This window comes from Electrona antarctica (genome assembly GCF_951216825.1).
Source record: "Electrona antarctica genome assembly, chromosome: 9".
NCBI classification, from domain to species: Eukaryota; Metazoa; Chordata; class Actinopteri; order Myctophiformes; family Myctophidae; genus Electrona; species Electrona antarctica.
In genome coordinates, this window is record NC_136790.1 from 7,202,610 (window position 1) to 7,226,772 (window position 24,163).

At 46.6% G+C, this 24,163-nt stretch overlaps 2 protein-coding genes across 2 annotated transcripts in view; both read right to left on the bottom strand.

Annotated features, from left to right (window-relative positions):
- LOC306929291 (inositol 1,4,5-trisphosphate-gated calcium channel ITPR1-like) overlaps positions 1 to 24,163 on the bottom strand; it is a 136,614-nt gene that overhangs the window by 78,783 nt on the left and 33,668 nt on the right. The window contains exons 12-23 of the mRNA XM_079509733.1: positions 23,163 to 23,317; positions 20,352 to 20,451; positions 19,706 to 19,866; positions 18,219 to 18,360; positions 17,445 to 17,603; positions 16,109 to 16,281; positions 13,526 to 13,645; positions 12,982 to 13,179; positions 5,543 to 5,732; positions 4,021 to 4,082; positions 3,284 to 3,425; positions 2,777 to 2,927 (exon numbers count right to left, since the gene is read on the bottom strand). Of these exons, the coding sequence (XP_079365859.1) occupies positions 2,777 to 2,927; positions 3,284 to 3,425; positions 4,021 to 4,082; positions 5,543 to 5,732; positions 12,982 to 13,179; positions 13,526 to 13,645; positions 16,109 to 16,281; positions 17,445 to 17,603; positions 18,219 to 18,360; positions 19,706 to 19,866; positions 20,352 to 20,451; positions 23,163 to 23,317 (1,753 nt within the window). The remainder of the gene's footprint in view (positions 1 to 2,776; positions 2,928 to 3,283; positions 3,426 to 4,020; positions 4,083 to 5,542; positions 5,733 to 12,981; positions 13,180 to 13,525; positions 13,646 to 16,108; positions 16,282 to 17,444; positions 17,604 to 18,218; positions 18,361 to 19,705; positions 19,867 to 20,351; positions 20,452 to 23,162; positions 23,318 to 24,163) is intronic.
- LOC306929206 (uncharacterized protein) lies at positions 9,908 to 11,230 on the bottom strand (the record flags this gene model as incomplete). Its single annotated transcript, XM_079509647.1, has 1 exon — positions 9,908 to 11,230. One exon carries the CDS (start codon positions 11,228 to 11,230, stop codon positions 9,908 to 9,910), a length of 1,323 nt encoding a protein of 440 aa, XP_079365773.1.

The following is a 24,163-nucleotide window of genomic DNA, read 5'->3' on the forward strand; positions in this document are numbered from 1 at the left end:
GTAAATCTTGGTTGCTGAGGGGGGGAAGCGGGTGTGCTGGTTGTGGACAGGATTGGTTGGAACGAAAGTAGTTTGGCGGCAAGTTGGATTTAAATTCACTTTAAAATTTTCATTATATGTTCTTCTTGATTTATTTGATTAAATTAGTTGTTAAGTTAAGGTTTAGACCAACTCGGTCCCTTATGGTCCCTCATTTTGAAGGGGGAGGGTGTCACGGCCCCTTGGCCTGGCCTACAGGGCCTATGCTGTGTGTATGGTACTGCCCTGTGTGTGTGTTTCTCTCACAGATCATGTGGGCGTCGGCCCACTTACAGACTCATTAGGTGTATTAGGAACACCTGGCCAGTGCTCCTGGAACCTCCTATAAAAGAGGGCTTGCCAGCCATTATCGGTCCCCTCTCCAGATGACAGCACCCTTCTGTTTCTTTCCCTTACCTGTTTGATTTGCACACTACAACACCCATTCACCATACTATCCACACATCCACACTGACACCACTGATCTCACTGACTTCCACATCTCATACATTCTGTAAGCATTATTTGACCTTTATATTATTAGTTACCCTTTTTGTGAATAAAGTATTGTTATTTGAACACTGTTACTGCGTCCTCCTCCATTTGTCATGGCCCAACGGGCCGGGTTATGACAACAGTATAATGTCCTCCTCCAGTGTGTTGAAGGACAGTATAATGTCCTCCTCCAGTGTGTTGAAGGACAGTATAATGTCCTCCTCCAGTGTGTTGAAGGACAGTATAATGTCCTCCTCCAGTGTGTTGAAGGACAGTTCAATGTCCTTCTCCAGTGTGTTGAAGGACAGTATAATGTCCTCCTCCAGTGTGTTGAAGGACAGTATAATGTCCTTCTCCAGTGTGTTGAAGGACAGTATAATGTCCTTCTCCAGTGTGTTGAAGGACAGTATAATGTCCTCCTCCAGTGTGTTGAAGGACAGTATAATGTCCTCCTCCAGTGTGTTGAAGGACAGTATAATGTCCTCCTCCAGTGTGTTGAAGGACAGTATAATGTCCTTCTCCAGTGTGTTGAAGGACAGTATAATGTCCTTCTCCAGTGTGTTGAAGGACAGTATAATGTCCTCCTCCAGTGTGTTGAAGGACAGTATAATGTCCTCCTCCAGTGTGTTGAAGGACAGTATAATGTCCTTCTCCAGTGTGTTGAAGGACAGTATAATGTCCTCCTCCAGTGTGTTGAAGGACAGTATAACGTCCTTCTCCAGTGTGTTGAAGGACAGTATAATGTCCTCCTCCAGTGTGTTGAAGGACAGTATAGTGTCCTCCTCCAGTGTGTTGAAGGACAGTATAGTGTCCTCCTCCAGTGTGTTGAAGGACAGTATAATGTCCTTCTCCAGTGTGTTGAAGGACAGTATAATGTCCTCCTCCAGTGTGTTGAAGGACAGTATAATGTCCTTCTCCAGTGTGTTGAAGGACAGTATAATGTCCTCCTCCAGTGTGTTGAAGGACAGTATAATGTCCTCCTCCAGTGTGTTGAAGGACAGTATAATGTCCTTCTCCAGTGTGTTGAAGGACAGTATAATGTCCTCCTCCAGTGTGTTGAAGGACAGTATAATGTCCTCCTCCAGTGTGTTGAAGGACAGTATAATGTCCTCCTCCAGTGTGTTGAAGGACAGTATAATGTCCTCCTCCAGTGTGTTGAAGGACAGTATAATGTCCTCCTCCAGTGTGTTGAAGGACAGTTCAATGTCCTCCTCCAGTGTGTTGAAGGACAGTATAATGTCCTCCTCCAGTGTGTTGAAGGACAGTATAATGTCCTCCTCCAGTGTGTTGAAGGACAGTATAATGTCCTCCTCCAGTGTGTTGAAGGACAGTATAATGTCCTCCTCCAGTGTGTTGAAGGACAGTATAATGTCCTTCTCCAGTGTGTTGAAGGACAGTATAATGTCCTCCTCCAGTGTGTTGAAGGACAGTATAATGTCCTCCTCCAGTGTGTTGAAGGACAGTATAATGTCCTTCTCCAGTGTGTTGAAGGACAGTATAATGTCCTCCTCCAGTGTGTTGAAGGACAGTATAATGTCCTCCTCCAGTGTGTTGAAGGACAGTATAATGTCCTTCTCCAGTGTGTTGAAGGACAGTATAATGTCCTCCTCCAGTGTGTTGAAGGACAGTATAATGTCCTCCTCCAGTGTGTTGAAGGACAGTATAATGTCCTTCTCCAGTGTGTTGAAGGACAGTATAATGTCCTTCTCCAGTGTGTTGAAGGACAGTATAATGTCCTCCTCCAGTGTGTTGAAGGACAGTATAATGTCCTCCTCCAGTGTGTTGAAGGACAGTATAATGTCCTCCTCCAGTGTGTTGAAGGACAGTATAATGTCCTCCTCCAGTGTGTTGAAGGACAGTATAATGTCCTCCTCCAGTGTGTTGAAGGACAGTATAATGTCCTCCTCCAGTGTGTTGAAGGACAGTATAATGTCCTCCTCCAGTGTGTTGAAGGACAGTATAATGTCCTCCTCCAGTGTGTTGAAGGACAGTATAATGTCCTTCTCCAGTGTGTTGAAGGACAGTATAATGTCCTCCTCCAGTGTGTTGAAGGACAGTATAATGTCCTCCTCCAGTGTGTTGAAGGACAGTATAATGTCCTTCTCCAGTGTGTTGAAGGACAGTATAATGTCCTCCTCCAGTGTGTTGAAGGACAGTATAATGTCCTCCTCCAGTGTGTTGAAGGACAGTATAATGTCCTTCTCCAGTGTGTTGAAGGACAGTATAACAGTGCAGTATAACGTCGTACAGTAACGTACAGTACCTTTGCCGTCGTCCTTCTCCATCTTGTTGAAGGGGAACACGGTGCTGACGTGCACACAGTCCAAGATGGCCAGCAGGATCTTGGTCAGCCTCAGCAGGTCACTGAAGTTGTAGAAGCCAAAGTAGATCAGGTTCCTGGCCAGGTTGACCACCTGAGAACCACAAGAACACAGTAGATATGAGGTTCATCAGGTCAGGTTGACCACGTAGAACCACAACATCACAGTAGATATGAGGTTCATCTGGTCAGGTTGACCACGTAGAACCACAACATCACAGTAGATATGAGGTTCATCTGGTCAGGTTGACCACGTAGAACCACAACATCACAGTAGATATGAGGTTCCCATCCACCCATCCACCCACCCACCCACCCATCCATCCATCCATCCATCCATCCACCCACCCACCCACCCACCCATCCATCCATCCATCCATCCATCCACCCACCCATCCGTCCGTCCATCCATCCATCCATCCATCCATCCATCCATCCATCCATCCTAACCTCGAAGGTGAGCTTGTTCTTCTCCTTGTCGGCGAAGGGGAAGCTCTGACAGACCACGTCTCTCAGGTAGTTCTCCACAAACTCCATGGTCAGACAGAAACGCTCCTTGATCTCGTCCTTGGACGTCCCGTCGTTGTCGTAGCTAAAAAAAGAAAAGAAGAAAAATGACAACGCAGACATGAAGGGAAGACGTTTCATGAACAACACGTCACATAATAATACAAAGTTGCTGGTACTGTAAATGTTCCCCCGTCGTTTTGATATAAGAGAATATGTTCTGGATGTATTTCTACCAAGTAAGGTACACAATAACATTAGGTTCCAATATGGCGGCATATTTTCCAATATGGCCTGCATGAATATGTACATCTGCTTATGATTAATCCACAGTTGGTGATACAATACAAGCATGGAATTTGGCACAGATGACCTTCATATGACACTAATTGATCAACCTCCGGCCACGCAGAATTAAACCAATTTCCAGCATTACTGTATGGTACCACATCATTACTGTATGGTACCACATCATTACTGTATGGTACCACATCACTACTGTATGGTACCACATCATTACTGTATGGTACCACATCATTACTGTATGGTACCACATCACTACTGTATGGTACCACTCAAATGCAGAATAAATAATGGACCTTTAGTCCTTGATCTAAAAAGGGTTGACCACCACTGCTGTATTCAATCAATCAATCAAGGTTGACAGCTCTACTACTCACTCGTCGATGGCGATCTCCGAGGGGATCTCGGACCAGAGGCGGGCGTACTTGACAGGAGTGACCTGTAGTGGGTGGTGAAAAGATTTTTTTTATTTTCAACGATTCATAAACAAAATAAGGTAAAATCGATACATCAATACCAATCAAATCATCACAAATGTCATTCCGGCCAATCACTTTTGGCATCTTCACTTTCATGGGGTCTACATGTACAGCATCATAATACAGACCTTCCAGAAAAACACAGGCAGAAAGCCTTGATTTTGCGATGAAATATGCTGGATTTGTATGTGATTTCATGAGGTGATATAGCAATATGCGTAAAGTTACAAAATATGCGGACATTATTTTAATGTGAAATATGCGGAAGGTTTGCGTCATCATGCACCCATTATTTGAAATAAATTGACCCCTGCATAATCTGTGCCATTTGGCTGAACACATGTTTTCTGTTGGGTCTAATAATACCTGTTTCTGAGGGTCTGGGGTCTATGTGCAGCATCAGAATACCTCCATTTTAGCCCATAGCACTTGCCCTATCCTCGACGACCTTGCAGGTGTATGCAAAGGCTCAACTTATGTAATACACACCTCTAATTTGGTAGACTCGATGCGAATGGGCGGAGAATTTGCATCATTTCTGCATATTTAATTGTCTGCGTTTGCCTTCACACTGCGCTGTCATCCGCAGCAACTGGAAACGCAGCAGAGAACTTTATCAATGTGTTCAATTCATAAACTACACAGTGAAATATTTGTGTTAAAAACATATGTACTTTGAGTAATAGTTAGGACTTTAGGACGTAAAGTGACGGTAACGTGGTTGCAGTGTGTATCGCCGGGGACTGGATGTGTGTGTGTGTGTGTGTGTGTGTGTGTGTGTGTGTGTGTGTGTGTGTGTGCGTGCGTGCGTGCGTGCGTGCGTGCGTGCGTGCGTGCGTGCGTGCGTGCGTGCGTGCGTGCGTGCGCAATAACGGATGTCTACAACTTTACCAACTTGTTTTATAAAGTAGCGGCTAGCCTACTAAAGCCTACACATTAAATAAACCTGGTAGGTTAATAGGAGTAGCCTACTACTGTCTACACACATACCACTTTTATCTGACTCCAGATCAGCGGAGCCGCCCGTCAGGATTTCCGGTCCAGGTCTGTACTATGAGTGCAAATTCTTTATGCAACCTGCAACATTGGGCAAATGTGCAATGATCGCCTCCATTCTCTTGCTATATATCCTGTACACTGCATTGTTCGTGTGTGTAACCTTCAGCATAAGCCTATGATGGTCTGGCCATATTGCAATAAGGGCTTATCTCTTCATTAGACCACGTGTGTCCACGGGACATCTTTACGCGTTGCTGCGTAATAATGCCTTCTCCTTCCTTCTCGTGTGCCAAATACCAACTTGTTCATCCCACAATGGCACATTCACTCCCTGCGATTGCATTCACACCTGCGGTGATCTGCACTCTGCTGCGCTTTGAATCGAAGTGAAACCAGCGTTTTTTGGCACCATGTTTAATACCTGCTCCTGGGGGTCTCGGTCCACGTGCATGTGCAGCATCATGCGGCAGAAGGACGCTCGCAGGTCGTAGGGAAGGTCCTCGTCTGACATGCAGCGCAGGATCAGATCCACGTCCAGCTGGCCTGAGATCTTGTTGATGGCCAGATACTGTCTGTCCAGACACATCCTGGCAAACAGGTTGAGCTGATACCTACACGCACACACATACACACACAGAGAGACACTGTTGGTCCAGACACATCCTGGCAACACACATTTGAAATATGTATATGTCCACAAGAAGTCCTTGTACAAAGGACATAAACACTGCCAGTGCTCTATAGGAGAACAGTCAGTCAGTCAGCCAGTAGAACAGACATCCACAGTCAGCCAATAGGAGAACAGTTACAGTCAGCCAATAGGAGAACAGACAGTTATAGTCAGTTGACATACTGGTCAGACACAGCAGACATCGATCATGGATAAAGGAAACTGCGCCTCCGTCCTCTGAGGGCTGATACTGAGCAGTACCTTAATGCTAACTGTTGGAAAGGCTGCCAGTTTGAACTTCCAGATCCCAAAAAGAAACCGGAAATTATCGATATAGAGCGTTGCAGTCCCGCAGTGAAAAGATTATTTGTCCGGCCCAAAAATATGTGTTTATTGTCATGATTTGTCAACTCGGCTTTTAGCTTTTTTCGAGGCTTTTAATAAGCCAGGTCTTTAAATAAATTATTTTTGAAATGTCTATGGGAAAATGAATGGGGAATCATTTCCTGGTGCCCTCATCGTTCTGAAAGGGGGCGGGACTGCAACGCTCTATTGGCTGCAACCGCAGCAAGGGCGGGTCTTACTCTTCACTCGGTAGAACCAATAGAAGCTACTCAAGCCCACTCTGTTTCTTCAGCAACAGTATTTTCTTTTTTGGTGTGGTTGCCTTGACGACAGGCAAACATACTATTGTTATTGGCCTTTTTGTTCTCTCCTCTGGTTGGTCGACGATTACACACCCTACCTATACAAATGCAGAGCCATCTAACAGAAGAGTTGCGATATTGAGGGGGCAGAAACCGAGCGCTCGAGCGCTGTTCATGCAGCCTGGAGAGGGACAAGCTGGAGTTTGAAATACATTGTTTTCAACGAGGGCGGCACAAATAAGAGCAATTTTAGGCATGTGTGCAACATGCCAACTGTTTTAAAGTATTGTACAGTGACAACTAAAGTCTCTGTAATGTTTATTTTGTACAATTACTACAAAACAATCTAAAATAAAGGGATTTAAGATCATTAAAGCTGGGCTGTTGCCTGGGTCCAATGCATTTCTGCCTACTTCCGGTCCAGGACTTGTCCCTATTTGTTGTCCCCATTGTCAATAGAAGTCTATGTAGGAGAGCCGCCATTGGACTGGCCCCATGAAGTGAACAGAGTTTTCGTAACTCTGTCTTACTCTATGGCTATGTACACATGTAGGAAATGCCCTCTTCTGATTGGACAATATTCCAATAGAGATAGGCGACCACACTTGCAATTAGCCCTTCACTAAGTCCCTCCCCAACCCATCCTTGTCCAATAGGCACGTTAGCAACGAAGAAAGCTTGACCTGCATAGCAACCGTTGCTAAACAATTTGGATTGGCATTGGACAATGGCTTTTTGGGGTGGGATTTAGTGAAGGGCTAATTACCCAGGATTGCATCTTTCTAGTTATTATTAGACAATAAATCACACTTATGTGAAGTGAGGGACTGGCCCACTGTAGTGACTCTGAAGTGAGTCCCTGGCTGGTATTTATATCGGCCGCATGACGTCTTGCGTTTTCATTTAGTGTCCTAAACAAATCCATAGACTTGGATGTAAAACGTATTATGTCATAAGTCCTCTAAACAAACATTAAGGGCCATATTATGCGTGTCTTAAGTACCAGGTCTTATTACTTAACTTAAGACCTGGAGGCGTGGTCAATGCTGTTTGGCCACTCAGAATAGCCAAATGGCATTGATCACGCCTCCAGGTCTTAAGTTAAGTAATAAGACCTGGTACTTAAGACACGCATAATACTGCCCTAAAAGTCCATAGACTTGGCTGCCACATGATGTAATCTTCAAAAGCCATGCATTGGAGGGGCTAACGCTCCTCCAAAAAAACAAACAAACAACCATAACATTTCAGTTAACACATTACATCCCGTCACCATAGACGGCGATCTGGAGCTGGTGCCAACAGAATGCACGAAAAAGGCACAAAGAAGGCGCTGTGAAGTAGTAATGGGCCATTTGAGTCAGAGTGGGGACAGTAATCTACTGTAGCGATAGAAACGCTAATATGATAACCGGGATGTCGGATTAATGTTTTATTGAGCTCCTAACATCGTCCTTTACCTCAATCAGAGCCCTAAAGTCGCTAAAGATCGCATCCGCGAGCGTGTGACGTGCACAGAGTTTTCGGATTTCGATGACGTCACACCATGGAAACAAGTGTTGCCTAGCGACGTTGAAATACGGTAAAAATATATTATTAATTCTTTCTCGTGTTCTCGTGTTTTAGCAAAGGAGGGTTTAATAATAGCTAAACACAAGATTTCTCGAGGTTGGCATAAATTCTATTAACTGAAGTAAAAAATCACACCCGTGTGAACTGAGTGGTGCAAGGTCTTATATAGCCTGATCAGCTGTGGTCTGACGTAATGTCAGTGACCATAGTAACCATGCTCATTTCTTTGGGTACCACGTGAAGGTACACAGGTACACGTACAGGTACACGGGTACAGACAAAGCTGGTTGTTGGAGTGGTTTGCACCACTCAAAAAATGAGGATTTACAAAAAAGCATGTGAAGTGAGGGGCGCTCTTATCATCATACATCATCACATTCCGTGGTCCATACAGACACACAAAGCTGGGCTAGTGCCCCTCAACAATATAACACACAAAGCTGGGCTAGTGCCCCTCAACAATATAACTAAAGCTGGGCTAGTGCCCCTCAACAATATAACACACAAAGCTGGGCTAGTGCCCCTCAACAATATAACTAAAGCTGGGCTAGTGCCCCTCAACAATATAACACACAAAGCTGGGCTAGTGCCCCTCAACAATATAACTAAAGCTGGGCTAGTGCCCCTCAACAATATAACTAACTGAAACTGGGCTAGTGCCCCTCAACAATATAACTAACTGAAACTCTTTTGTGTAAACTAAAATGTTAGAGAGAATGCCCTTGGTTTTTAGCCCCTGTCAAAAATGTTCATGAATTGCTAAAATAAAATAAATAATAAATATAAAATGCAAAGGGCTTGCAGACCTGCAATTCGGGCATGGTTTGTTGAATCTGATCCCCGACTAATCCATATTAAAACCATAGACTGTAAAAAAATAGATTAAAACATAAATTAACTAATGAAATAAATAAAACATCAGAACTCGACTAAAACAAAGCCTTTTCCAAAAAATAAACTAACGTAGCAAGCTATTAAATCTAAGCAGACATTGGAAACAAGAAGTTAAAACAAACTACAATGCATAAGGTGCAGCGTCTTTCACGTTCTCTCCGTATCTGCACGCTGGGCGAGACAACCTATAGTCGGTTGAGCGACTAAACGGAAGAACCGCCCCAGGAAATGGAACGCTTCGCAATCTGTTTTCATTCTCCTTTAATGAAACAAGCGTTGTAATTGGTCGAAAAATGAGGGCCAGCATGTGCACCTGGTATATCTCTAGTAGATCTCTACCTGAGGGCCAGCATGTGCACCTGGTATATCTCTAGTAGATCTCTACCTGAGGGCCAGCATGTGCACCTGGTATATCTCTAGTAGATCTCTACCTGAGGGCCAGCATGTGAACCTGGTATCTCTAGTAGATCTCTACCTGAAGGCCAGCATGTGAACCTGGTATATCTCTACCTGAGGGCCAGCATGTGCACCTGGTATATCTCTAGTAGATCTCTACCTGAGGGCCAGCATGTTCACCTGGTATATCTCTACCTGAGGGCCAGCATGTGCAGCTGGTATATCTCTAGTAGATCTCTACCTGAGGGCCAGCATGTGAACCTGGTATATCTCTACCTGAGGGCCAGCATGTGCACCTGGTATATCTCTAGTAGATCTCTACCTGAGGGCCAGCATGTGCACCTGGTATATCTCTAGTAGATCTCTACCTGAGGGCCAGCATGTTCACCTGGTATATCTCTACCTGAGGGCCAGCATGTGCAGCTGGTATATCTCTAGTAGATCTCTACCTGAGGGCCAGCATGTGCACCTGGTATATCTCTACCTGAGGGCCAGCATGTGCACCTGGTATATCTCTAGTAGATCTCTACCTGAGGGCCAGCATGTGCACCTGGTATATCTCTAGTAGATCTCTACCTGAGGGCCAGCATGTTCACCTGGTATATCTCTACCTGAGGGCCAGCATGTGCACCTGGTATATCTCGGCGGGGAAGTCCCTCTGCCTCTCCTGTGCGACGACTCTCAGCCCGGCTCGGAGGACCAGCTTCCGCAGCACGCTGAGCTCGCGGCACACGCTGCTGTCCTCCTCATCCCACACAGCCCCGTCGCCGCGGTGCGCCACGTTGTCCTTCACCACCACCAGGCCACCGGGCCGCAGGGCGGCGCCGCAGCGAGCCAGGAACCCCACCAGGTGCTCGTCCGTCAGGTGACCTACGACCCACTGAATCCAGATGAGGTCGTAGCGGCCTCCCTCCGGCACAAAGTCCTGCAGGCCGCAGCAGAAGTATTCGCCGACGCGCTCGGCGCCACCGCCCAGGTAGGAGGTGGCCTCGTCCAGGAAGGCCCGCGACGAGTCCACCATGTCGACGACATCGAACAGCGGCAGAAGCAGGCCCTTGGTGACACGGCCGATGCCCGCGCCACAGTCCAGGGCGAGGCCCGTGCATGCCTTGTCCCCCTCCTCCTGCTCGCCACCGAGGAACGGCCGCAGGAAGGCGTGCGACGCCGCCAGGTCAATGTCGTGGATGCTGCCGTACTCGCCCAGCATGCCGTCCACGGTGGGACGCACGTTCTGCCAGTACGCCTCGGCGTTGGCATAGAAGCTCGCCTCCTCCTCTGCCGAGTAGAAGCGGGTCTCCTCCTCGCTGGTGTAGAATCTCGAATCGCCCTCCTCTTCCTCTTTGGAGTAGGAGCCAGTCTCGTCGTCCTCCTCTTCCTCGTGGGAGTAGAATCGCTTCTCGTCCTCTTCCTCATCGGTGTGGAAACTCCAATCACTCCAGTCGAACAGCCTCTCGCCCTCTTCCTCTTTGGAGTATAAGTTTGCATCGCCTTCTCCCTCTTTGGAGTAGATGCTCAAATCGCCCTCTTTGGAGTATAAGTTTGCATCGCCCTCTCCCTCTTTGGAGAATAAGTTCCAATCATCCTCTTCCTCGTTTGAGTATAAGTTTGCATCACCCTCTCCCTCTTTGGAGTATAAGTTCGAATCACCCTCTCCCTCTTTGGAGTATAAGTTCGCATCGCCCTCCCCCTCTTTGGAGTATAAGTTCGCATCGCCCTCCCCCTCTTTGGAGTATAAGTTTGCATCACCCTCTCCCTCTTTGGAGTATAAGTTCGCATCGCCCTCCCCCTCTTTGGAGTATAAGTTTGCATCACCCTCTCCCTCTTTGGAGTACATGTTCCAATCATCCTCTTCCTCGTCGGTGTAGAAAAGCTTCTCGCCCTCTTCCTGGTCGGAGTGGAATCGCGTCTCGTCCTCTTCCTCGTTGCTCATGTTGTCATCTCTCAAACGTTCGGCGTCATTTATAGAATGACATGCACCACAAGCGGTATATGAGTGCTGTCCGGTTACTGGTCCCCGAACCGGTGAAACCACACGGCCCTGTCCGTTAAATGGTCACCCTCTGAACCGGTGAGCAGCTAAACACGGCCCTGTCCGGTTACTAGGGTTGTGCCAATATATGGATATTGCGGTACGTCCTCTCTCGATATATCGGCCTCACGGTATATTGTGATATAGATTAGTTAGTGCTACCCATTGTTGTGGACAGTTTGCAAAGTTGTGGACAGTGTTTGGAGGAGGCAAGATTCATGTACTTATTGGCCAGTTTGTGACACAAAAAATGTTGTAAGATTCTGGAATAAAAACACAATTCCAGATTTTTGCCTTTTATGGTTATTTTTTTCATTTTCAGTTACAGATACTGATATATCATTGATGAAATCTCTTCTGAATATGGAAATATATCGAATACCGTGATATTATCATTATCAACCGGCTACTGCTTGCTGTCTGAACACTGTCTGAATGTTTGGTCTCTGCCTGGTCATATCCTCTGAACACAGTTCAACCCATCTGGTCAGCGACTGGTCACTGTCGGCAAGCGTAGGGGCGTCACCAATTATGTGGATGACACGATGACACGTCATGTTGCTACAGAAACCTACGGTTGCGTCACCACGTCGCCATGCCGTGCATATATAGGTTATGTGTTTAAACAGAACGTGTAGCATTGCCCCTTTAGGGCCAATAATGAGTGGATCAACTCGTACTGGACTGCACACAGGTGTCTCCAACGAAGGCGGATGTAAAGCGCAAGTGCAGAAGGCACTCTGCGTGGCTGTCACTCAAGTGACTACTGGCCAATCACAGCGCGTCTTTTCCGGGACTTATCAAATTATTCGATCCAAGGGAGCTTTCGCTATGCTTCCCAAGGAATCTCGGGAAAGCTCACCTCCATGTTGCCTCCATCTTGCCTGCAAGAGAGAAACATGACCCAGAGCCAAAGGAGGCGTCTACCTTTCTATGTCTATGGTTTACCTGTAGTAGCTGATGACCTCCTGGTCCTCTGATTGGCCCAGGTCCTTGTGGGCGGGGTTTACCTGTAGTAGCTGATGACCTCCTGGTCCTCTGATTGGCCCAGGTCTTTGTGGGCGGGGTTTACCTGTAGTAGCTGATGACCTCCTGGTCCTCTGATTGGCCCAGGTCCTTGTGGGCGGGGTTTACCTGTAGTAGCTGATAACCTCCTGGTCCTCTGATTGGCCCAGGTCCTTGTGGGCGGGGTTTATTACCTGTAGTAGCTGATGACCTCCTGGTCCTCTGATTGGCCTATAGGTCATTGTGGGCGGGGTTTACCTGTAGTAGCTGATGACCTCCTGGTCCTCTGATTGGCCCAGGTCCTTGTGGGCGGGGTTTATTACCTGTAGTAGCTGATGACCTCCTGGTCCTCTGATTGGCCCAGGTCCTTGTGGGCGGGGTTTATTACCTGTAGTAGCTGATGACCTCCTGGTCCTCTGATTGGCCTATAGGTCCTTGTGGGCGGGGTTTACCTGTAGTAGCTGATTACCTCCTGGTCCTCTGATTGGCCCAGGTCCTTGTGGGCGGGGTTTATTACCTGTAGTAGCTGATGACCTCCTGGTCCTCTGATTGGCCCAGGTCCTTGTGGGCGGGGTTTATTACCCGTAGTAGCTGATGACCTCGTGGTCCTCTGATTGGCCCAGGTCCTTGTGGGCGGGGTTTATTACCTGTAGTAGCTGATGACCTCCTGGTCCTCTGATTGGCCCAGGTCCTTGGCGTCCTGGGCCAGCTCTCGTATGCTCTTACTGCGGACCTCCTTCTGGCGGTCCTTCCAGAAGAGCCACACCTCCTCCTCGTCCTCCTCCGACTCCACCGAGTTCTCCCCGAGGGACGCGCCCTCCACCTCGAACCGGGACAGCACCAGCCTGGTGGGGGCAGGGGGGACAACACCCAACATTACCTAAATAAACTAACCCTAACAGTATGTTTTAACAGCGGGCGACAGCCAGACGAATTTTCCGGAAGTGCATTATTTGTCTATGGGACCCAGCGACTACCGGCGATAGCAGGCGAATGGCCGATAGTCGATAAGTGGGCGGAGGAACGTCGCCCGAAAAGATAAAAATAATTAATCTTTTTGGGCGATACCGGGCGATTAGGTTAAAATGACACATTCTGTGTTTAAAATGTGGACATTACAGAAATAATGTAGATGCTGTGGTTAACATCTAGAACTAGATATTCTAGGTATTACAGGTACAAGTGACTCACTTGGTCTCTATGAGGATGTCTCCGTTGGCTGGGTCCAGCACAGCGTTACAGATCAGCTCCTGGGTCACAGGGATGGACTTGTTCATGGAAACACACAGGTCTGAGAGGTAGTCCAGGAACCTAAAGAACACAATTAACCACAGAGTCCTGGGTCAGACACACACACACACAGGTCTGACAGGTAATCCTGTGCAAATAATGAACCTAAAGAACACAACCACAGAGTTAGTTCATTATGAGAGGTACAGAACCACACAACCACAGAGTCCTGGGTCACTGATGCATGCATGCACGCACGCACGCACGCACGCACGCACGCACGCACGCACGCACGCACGCACGCACACACACACACCCTACTTGCACTCAGCTGGTCCAAGCAAATATTGGTTCAATCTATTTCGTAAGTTATCTGACTCCCGACAAAAATGTGGGGGCTGTTATAATCGGACATCTTTAACGGACGATATTAACTCTTCGATGGGGGCGTACCTGCACCACACCGCACCACACGCCAAATGCTTATCAATTTGCGGGGGTCCTTGACTTGAAAAGATTTGAGAAGTGCTGCATTACGAGGTGGCAACACCATCCTCTGAGACACCAGCTGACCTCTGCTAAGGAATCGTTAACGTGCATGAGAAGGACATAAAACCAAGCCAAAAACCTGGCTGTGAGACACTACCGTGATTCTACCGTCAATTCAATTTGCCGGCGGAATTCGATTACATGTATAAGTACCACATATATGCATATAGCACAAGCCCCGGCCAAACAATGTACTCCTTTTTACACGTGTGATTAGCGTGTCCAATGAGCACAGCACGCCGCCAGCCATTCATTCATTCATTCGTTCGTCTTTAAATCACCAGACTTAGTTAGATAAAGCATGATGCATTAAACGCATTCAGCAGACTCACATTAAACATTCTAAACGTTGACACTTAACGCACGAGACTAACATTAAAACATACGCAGCAACAGTGAGGGTCACATGTACACACGCACATACACATTCCACGCATCATTTGAAATGTAACGTAAGTCATGTGTTATCAAAGCGACACTATGTTAACGTCCTGGTTATGTTATGCTATAATAAAACTGCCTAGAGGGAGAGCGATTATTGTGTCCATAGGAGACGATTTCCAAACTTGGCTTGTGATTGGTTGTCAGTGGACGCTCTGCTGTGTTCATTTTGACCGCACGCAAGTGGTTATATGCCTCCTAACACTAAATCTAACCCTAACTCTAACCCTAACCCAGGTGCGTAGTGTGGATCAAATGATTGACTTGGCAAATTATCATCGCAGTATCATATCAGTTTTAACCAGCCACGTATCAGCTTTAACCAGCCACATATTCGTTTTTGGCCAGACAAGTAGTCCGTGGTTGTTGGAAAAATAGTGGCGGCAGCATGATTGACTAGTCCAGCTAGCGAGGTGGCTATCAGAATGGGTTTTCTGTCTGTATTAGAACGTGATAGCTATTACTAGTACAGTAGTACCTGGCGGTGTAAAACAAGCGATCCCTAGGAATCCATCACCTACAGCAGTTTCATATCAAGGTCCATTATTTATTCTGCCTCTGATCCATGGACCACCATTTGATGAGATTTAGCCTCTCAGACCTAAAACGTTAAATATTTTGTTGTTGGATAAGATTTTGTCCACAATTCCATGCTGTATTGATGTTGGTTCCATAGGAGAAATAACAGGTAAACCTAAGTAATGCAGATGTTTAACAATAATTTAACTCTTACGAGTTTAAAATGAAACCAAATTGATCCGTAAGGATTCATTTTACTCTCTCAATAGTTAAAAAAATCTAATAAGGGTCCATCATTTAGCTGGGGACCAGTTCAGTGGCCTTGTGGTTAGAGTGTCCGCCCTGAGACTGGGAGGTCGGGGTTCAATCCCCGGCCAGGTCATACCAAAGACTCAAAAAATGGGACCCAGTGCCTCTCTGCTTGACACTTAGCATCAAGGGTTGGATTGGGGGTAAGTCCCTGCAACATACTAGCGTCATGTCTAGGGGGTGTACTTGTACATCAAGCTGCCTCACGCTACAGAAACAGGAGATAGGCTCCTTCCCTATGGGCCTCATGGCTCGGCAAGGCTACTTACTTATTTAGCTGGGGAGTCCCCTCAGGTGGTCCAGTGGCCCCCAGACCACTGGTTGAAAACCACTGACCTACAGACACAATATGCTAGATGGAGGGAGGGACATGGACGTCACAAACGTAACATGGAGAGCTGTGAGGCGAACCGTTGCTATCTGATCTGCACCAAACACTGTTCAAGGGTCTTCCATGAGAATAGTCACACCAAGGACCATTGTGTGGTCCCCAGGGGTCTCCAGGGGCCCCGTTAGGGGCCACGTGGCTAAGGGGTACAGTGGCCGGCAGATCGGCCGGATGGGAACCATGAGGTTTCCAGTTGGATATCTGTGGGCTCCCCCAGAGTTAGTGTTGGAAGTGTCCTTGAGCAAGACTCTGAACCCCTAATTGCTATACCTGGGTTCTGGGTTCTAATGGACCAGACCAGTACCTGGGTTCTGGGTTCAAATTGACCAGACCAGTACCTGGGTTCCCGGTTCTTGCGGACCAGGCTGACGAACGTGTCTATCTCGGCGGCGGTGATGTGCTTCTCCAGCAGCTTGCGGTTGTTGTGCAGCAGAGCGGTGATGGTGTCTTCAGCCAGGACGTCGTACCCGATCTGCTTCTGCATGAAGCGGAACTGCTTGGCGATGTACTCCTGTGAGACACATACACACACACAACATTAAGGTATGAACTGTTTGGCGATGAGACGTGCAGTCGTGCACGGCACGCCAGACTTACATCAACGGCGTAAGAAGGAGTGGCACCCTTCTCACATGGCACACTGACTATGTAGAAAATAAAAGCATGGCACTTCATTTAAAAAAGGTTGCAGACCCCTGAGTTTAGATCCCTAAAAGTTGGTTCGGAATGGAACAAAAAAGAAATCTTCTTGCCCTTTAGTTGGCGTGTCACTATTCAGGTTGGAAGATGCATGATATAAACATCATAAAAAAAAATCTTCAATGTTTTTTTTGGCACCAAACATTTCAAATTAACTATGAAACGGATTATCGCAGCGGCATGTTTTTTTCCCCACAATTCTACCAGACTCTTTGACATTGTCTTTCCACCCATCTTTCAGCGATCAACGGGTGGATCGTTGTGAAGAATAATGTTAAAAACAAGCCAAGGGTGGCAGAGATTAGCTGTCCACAGACGGACACACACACACACGGACGTACACACACACAGACGGACGGACGGAGTGCAAAACATACTCTCTCCCCATGCCTTCGGCCTGGTGGGGACAAATACGATTTTTTTTTGTCATGGGTTGGTGAAAACGCTCTGAATCCCTGGCCAGGGCAGAGCAGACAATGGTTTCATTGAATGTGTGAATGTACTTTCTACTAGTGTAGTACGTGGGAACAATTACAATTTACAATTTACAATTTACAATTTAGGTAAACAATAACAAAAGCATGGCATACATCACATATATAAAAAGTAGTTATCGTAAACTAAGAACGTAACAGTGGAGTATCTATGTAAACTATACATACTATACTATACAACACTGGGAGATCACTGTAAATGTGGCACACGTGCATCAGTAACAGTGTGGGTGTGGGGGGTGGGGTGTGTGGGGGGGGGAGAGAGAGAGAGAGACATTGTAGCAGTAATATAGTTGTTGCTGTGTGTGTGTGTGTACATTCTGCAGAGGGGGATTTTCGATTGGACGAGGTTAATTGAGTTGGCGATCAACAGGACATTAAATTATAAGGCCTTTATCTCTGGCGTGCCAGACGTGGTCTTTACATTCCATAGCTAATTCCAATGTTAAGCACATTAATGTACTTAGATTACTTATATTACCTGGTTCTTGCGGTAGTCCTGCTGGGAGTGACGTAACACGCGGTAACACAGGCGGCAGATGTGCCTGAAGGGGGCGTGTCTCTGGTCGGCCAGCTCCTCCAATCGCAGCATGGGACCGTCCCCGCTGTCCGTGAACGGAGCCTGCAGCAGCTTGAAGATCTGCGCACGCGCACATGCACACGCACACGCACACACACACGCACACGCACACGCACACGCACACACACACACACACACATTACTACACTAACCTGTTTCAGAATGTTCTCTCAAATCAGCCCGCCCAAGGGGCTTCTGCCAGAAATATGGGGGTGGGGGCTTCTGGCGGGGTTTGTTTCTCTTTACATGAGTTTGGCGTTGTCAGATTCCACTACAGCCTGAAAACCCATTCTGGGAGCCAGCTCGGTAGCATGGCTGGCTAAGTTATAAAGACTCCGAATCCACACCTCCCGTGTTGGAATCCTGCTTATTTTTGTGCCAACCGCAAACAACAGTTTTTTGTTTTTGTTTTTTTTGCCGCTATAAAGTAAAGTTTTACACCGTGGCTGGTAAAGACTGATATGACGGAGTCCAACAGACATGGCCGGTTAAGAGGTTAGGGTTAGGGGTATCTGCTGGGTGAGCAACTCCATGCTAGATCTACTGCCCTCTATCTTCTGGGTCAGCAGCTCCATGCAAGTGAATGGGAGGGGAATTCCGGTGCCGTCTCTATTATTTATAACTCTGTGGGAGCTACACTAACCTGTTGACCTCCTGCCACTAGGGGGAGCTAACCTGTTTGAGGATGTTCTGCTCTCTCATCAGTTTCTGTCTCTCTCGGTTGGGTTTGTTGACCATGATCTCCAGGACGTCCTGTCCGTTGTTGGGGATGTCCACCACGAAGAAGACCAGGTCTTCAAGGAGCTTGGTCACTGCTCTGGAGAACGCACACACGCCACGCACGCCACGCACACACGCCACGCACGCACGCACGCACACATGCCACACACGACACGCACGGCATGCACGCACGCACACATGCCACGCACGCACGCCACACACGCACGCACGCATACATGCCACGCACGCACACCACGCACACACACACCCACGCACGCACGCACGCACGCACGCACAAAACACACACAAAACTAACAAAGCAGCATTGACTCTACAGACAGACTCTACAGACTTTCATTATTCATCAAGAATGGCAACACTAACCCATTATTAATTGATTTATAGATCAGCTATGAGTGAGTTGCAGTGTGAAGATGACAGTAAACATCCATACCGCCTCTCGTTCTGACAGGCTGCTCTAACCAGACAAACGCGGGCAAAAATCCTTGATTTTGCGATGAATATGCAGGTTTTTATGTGGTGAAATTGCGGGAAGTGGTGAAATATGCGGAAAGTTACAAAATATATGGAAAAAAACACATGCAAGATATGCGAGAGGTTGCAAAATATGCAGGACTTTATGTGATTTAATGCAGTGAAATATGCAGGAAGTTGCAAAATACACGGGAAGTTTGCGTGAATTTTGAAGAAAATTAAACGGACCCCTGCATAATCTGCATCATTTGGCTGATTATGCAGTAAATTATGCAATTGCATAAACACATTGTTTTTCTGGAGGGTCTAACTAACCCCCCTCCTCTCGTTCTGATAGCTAGGTGGTGCTGTAACCCAGTGGTTCCAAAAGTTTGGTCCGGGGACCCCTAGGGGTCCTTGAGAGAGTTCCAGGGGGTCCCCAGCTAAATGATAATTAGGAACCAAATGAACCCTTATGGGTCTGTAACTCAAGAGAGTGTAAAAATGGAACCAAATGGACCCTTATGGGTCTGTAACTCAAGAGTGTACAAATGGAACCAAATGGACCCGTTAGGGTCCATAATTTAACTCTCAGAGTTCAATTAACTTTGATTTTACAATATACATTGGGGTCCCAGAGATAGCCTAGAAATGCCATTAAATGGAGGTCCGTAGCCTAATTCAGGTCAAACCTGGGGGATGAAAATCGGTGAAAATCACTGCCAGAGCCGTACAAATCTTCTCTTATGGGGATCCTTGGCATATATTTTCTAATGGGGGTCCGCGGGCTAATGAGTGTCAATTTGGGGGTCCTTGGCATATATTTTCTAATGGGGGTCCACATGCTAATGAGTGTCAATTTGGGGGTCCTTGGCATATATTTTCTAATGGGGGTCCGCGGGCTAATGAGTGTCAATTTGGGGGTCCTTGACATGAAAAGGTTTGGGAACCACTGCTGTAACCTATACCTCCTCTCGTTCTGCGTGATGGTTCCTTTCTCCAGCTTGCCAGCGATGGAGGCCAGCACCTTGCTGGCGTCGTTGGCGAAGTCCAGGTCGCGCACCTCGGCGGGCGACACGGGCACGATGGCGAACGCCTCCTTGTCCTCCTTGAGCGTCGACGTGCCGATCTGTGGAGCGACGAGGAACCCGGCGGGACATCACTTACTACTGTAAAATACACTGTTAAATGGTGCATTTATATATGGTGCTTTTATCCATAAATGATAATGCTGTTGATAATGAGGTGAACTAAGGTTTTAACACTTGCATGACTGTATAGGCCAGGTACTACACAAGCTGTATAGGCCACGTACTACACAATCTGATTACAACCCCCCGCCCCCCCCCCCCCCCCCCCCTGCAGGCAGAGAAGTATGCTTAAATGCATATTTGGAAAATGTTTCAGATGAAAAAATAAATAAAAAGAATAAAGGATGATTTGAATCGAATATTTAGGAAAAGTCATGGAAGGGGAACCTTCTGAGAGCTTCACATGGCAAAGATAATCTACTTCAAAATCCCTATATGGGTCAGAAAGACAGTGTGTTAAACAGTGTTGAGGTGAACGAAGGTGTTATATAGTGTTGGTAATGAGCGTGAAGGTTCCACTCACGCGCAGCATGACCGGTTTCTCCTCCTCCTTGTCGATGGGATGGTTAGTGCTGTGGACCCACGTGTTGGTGCACAGGTGTCTGAGACGCACGTACGAGTTCCTACACGCACACACGCACACACACACACACACAACTGCATGTTTGCAGGCAGGTGGATTTCCCTACAAGCTTCCACGATTACAGTTTCAATAGATAATCATTAGATGATTTGTAAAATGTCAATTACAGGACGACTATCTCAGAGGAGGGCTGTGGACAGTTCAGAAACCTGTCTACTCACTCTGTGTCTCAGAGGAGGGCTGTGGACAGTTCAGAAACCTGTCTACTCACTATGTGTCTCAGAGGAGTCATGTGGACAGTTCAGAAACCTGTCTACTCACTCTGTGTCTCAGAGGAGGGCTGTGGACAGTTCAGAAACCTGTCTACTCACTCTATGTCTCAGAGGAGGGCTGTGGTCAGTTCAGAAACCTGTCTACTCACTATGTGTCTCAGAGGAGGGCTGTGGACAGTTCAGAAACCTGTCTACTCACTATGTGTCTCAGAGGAGGGCTGTGGACAGTTCAGAAACCTGCCTACCAGTGACACTATGCGTTTCCATAAAGCCTTTTTTTTGCGCATTAAGGTTCTTTCGCAAAATCTCCTGGATGGAAACACCTCAAAATGCGCATAAGTCTGCAAAAACACTTTTTCGCTAGAAGGTGGCGGATTTTGTGGCTATATCGAAAAAGTGAAATACGCAAATGGGTTATGGAAACACTTGCGGAAAATATTTCTAATTAGAAAGCATTGAACTCTCATTATATCGCTTTTAACAGTTGGAAAAGAAAAAAACACACGCGATGGTGAGTATAGTGGACTTGTGGAGTGATCGAACGGGAGGGTGGGTGGGATGTGGATACATAAATTATTAAATTTACACACTCGAGTCTCAAAGCCTCTGTCTGCAGGCTGAGGCTCTTTTGCTCTCCCCGGTGAGGGCGTTCGCCGTTGATCATGAAGTTAGATCGGTGATATTTCTCCTAAACAGCTCGGAACGAAACGGACGAGAGGAGACTAGTCAAAATGGAAATGTACTGTCAAGTCGCAGGGCAGGGGTCCCGATCGTCCCTGTACTTTGAAAACAAAACTATACCAGCCCCTGTCTAGACAAAAACACACGCCTATTTATTTAACAGACAGCCTGTTTGAAAGACAGCCTGTCCCAGTGGCCCATCTGGACAGCGGACTTCATGCAGACCAACTTGAATAGCCTAAAAAAACGTCAAATGCACCGTGGTGAAGAACAAATCAGAGAAGTGTGTGTGTGTGTGTGTGTGTGTGTGTGTGTGTGTGTGTGTGTGTGTGTGTGTGTGTGTGTGTGTGTGTGTGTGTGTGTGTGTGTGTGTGTGTGTGTGTGTGTGTGTGTGTGTGTGTGTGTGTGTGTGTGACATGATCAAATAATCGTGTAAGATTATCCTGTAGTGTGTGATGCAGATGCTATCAGATTTCAGACATCAAACGGTAAAATAAATGTCAGATAATATGCGCCTCTCTGCACGTCTCACTTGACTGGCAAAATAGCGCCATCTAGGCCTACTGCTTATTTAATATCTTCAAAGAAGCGCATTTTGTCAGTGGATGGAAACAAGAAACGCTTTTCTTTTTTCGAATTACTTACTTATTCGCTTCCTATTTTCGAAAGGTTTTGATGGAAACCCACATATTGAGACATCTAGACCCTGACATCTGGTAGTTGCCTCTCGCCTACAGGAAGTGATGGAACATTGATCCTGATCCAGAAACCTCTTATCTCCATATTCCAACTTTTTGTGTGTGTGTTTTTTAGTGTCACTAGCCCCTCCTATGCCCAGCTTTGTGTGTGCGTTTGTACCCCATAGCAATGATTTGATTGGCTGAGCACCCCATAGCAATGATTTGATTGGCAGAGCACCCTGCATAGCAATGATTTGATTGGCAGAGCACCCCATAGCGATGATTTGATTGGCTGAGCATGCACCCCATAGCAATGATTTGATTGGCAGAGCAATGTACAGTACGTATTGAGTGCAAATAGGTGCACTTGTAGATCTACTATTTTTTAACAGCTAAAGTTTAAAATAATGGTTAAAGTGGTTAAAAGCTATAAGGTGACACAGATGCGTCCCCAGGTCTAAATGGGTTTGATGTACTTTGTATTTACCTGGGTACCAGAGAGTACTCCTCCCTCATGGTTTAATGTGTTATTTACCTGACTCCTCCCCTCAGGGTTTAATGTATTATTTACCTGACTCCTCCCCGCAGGGTCTCAGCTTACCGGGTATTTTACAATGGCTGGGAGGCGTAGGCAGACCCGACGCGCAACGGAGGGTCTTCTACCCTCCCAGCCATTGTAAAATACCCGGTAAGCTGGGGCCTCGAGTGGCTTATTGCTTTTCTAAAACGGTTACAAACATATAGCAATATTAACCTAATAAAACTATTAAATTCACAAAAGTAGCTACGCTTTGCGCCACCAGAGCGAGCCACATCGCTTCCTTGTTTTGCTCGGCAAGTAGGCTATGTGACGGGAGAATAGCGCTTGATGTCTTTACGGGGCTGCCTGGAGCCACACATTCACAGTCATATGAGCCGGGCGGTGCTTAGACACCCGCACGGCATGGGTTTGTAAGGCAATCAAGCGCTCCCCTTCCCCAGTACAGCTACAGAGATGCGGAATCAGCTGGGAATGATATAAAGTGATTGAAGGTGTGGGTTATCGAACGGTCACGTGACGGTAACCAGCCAATCAGAATCAAGTATTGGGACTAACCGTTTTAGAATGTGTTATTTACCTGGGTACCAGAGAATCTCCTCCCCTCAGGGTTGTGGGGTCAAGTTCAAAGATGGAGGAGATGTCGTTCCCGTCGGGCACAGAGACCAGGGTGTACATCACCTTGTCCTGGACGTTCCTGAGACGCGCACGCAATACCTCCTGGTCTGAATCCAGCTGGAGTGGAGAGGAGAGGAGAGGAGAGGAGAGGAGAGGAGAGGAGAGGAGAGGAGAGGAGACCAATGACAAGTATTAAAAAGTGCTTCTAAACCTCCTAACTCCATTTGATCCTCCAACTGTCAGACAAAACATCTAACTCCAACGTGTGGAGATAGTTGTTTTGATTAGAATCATTGATCAGAATGACAGTCAGACATTTTTTTTCGTTTCTTTTTTATCTCCACATTAATGGTGAAAAACCTCCTAACACATTGAGCTGTAATCAAGTGATTGATTAATTGATTGATTGATTGATTGATTGATTGATTGATTGAAATCTTTATTTCACAGTATGTAGAATGGGTACATTTCAAAAGAAAGCACAAGTTAATACAAAGACTGCTACTTTGTGGATGAAACCATGAAAAGCACAATACCTGTTTACAACAGCGTCCACCATTTTCAATTCATCATAACAATTACAGTCTTACAAATATACACTTATATGAAAAAACAGGAAATCATATAAAGAAAGTAAAACATGTAGGCCTAGGCTACAGTATGGGAAAAAGGGAGGGGATGGGGGGGAACTCAGATTTTTATTACGGGAACCAGTTTCGAATTGCAGCTGTCCGTAAGTGCTCTTTGAGAGCGGTTTTGAAGGAGTCAAGGGATTCACATATCTTAATGTCTGTTGGTAGGGCGTTCCACATTTTAGTGGCATAGGAGCGCAATGAATTTAATCCCTTGTTTGAGCTAAATCTGGGTTGCACGTGGTCATATGGTGTTGTGAGACAGGTACATGGGTATCTTGGTGGTGTAGTAGTGAATCTTGTAGACCAGGACCATTGCAAGATGCTGTAC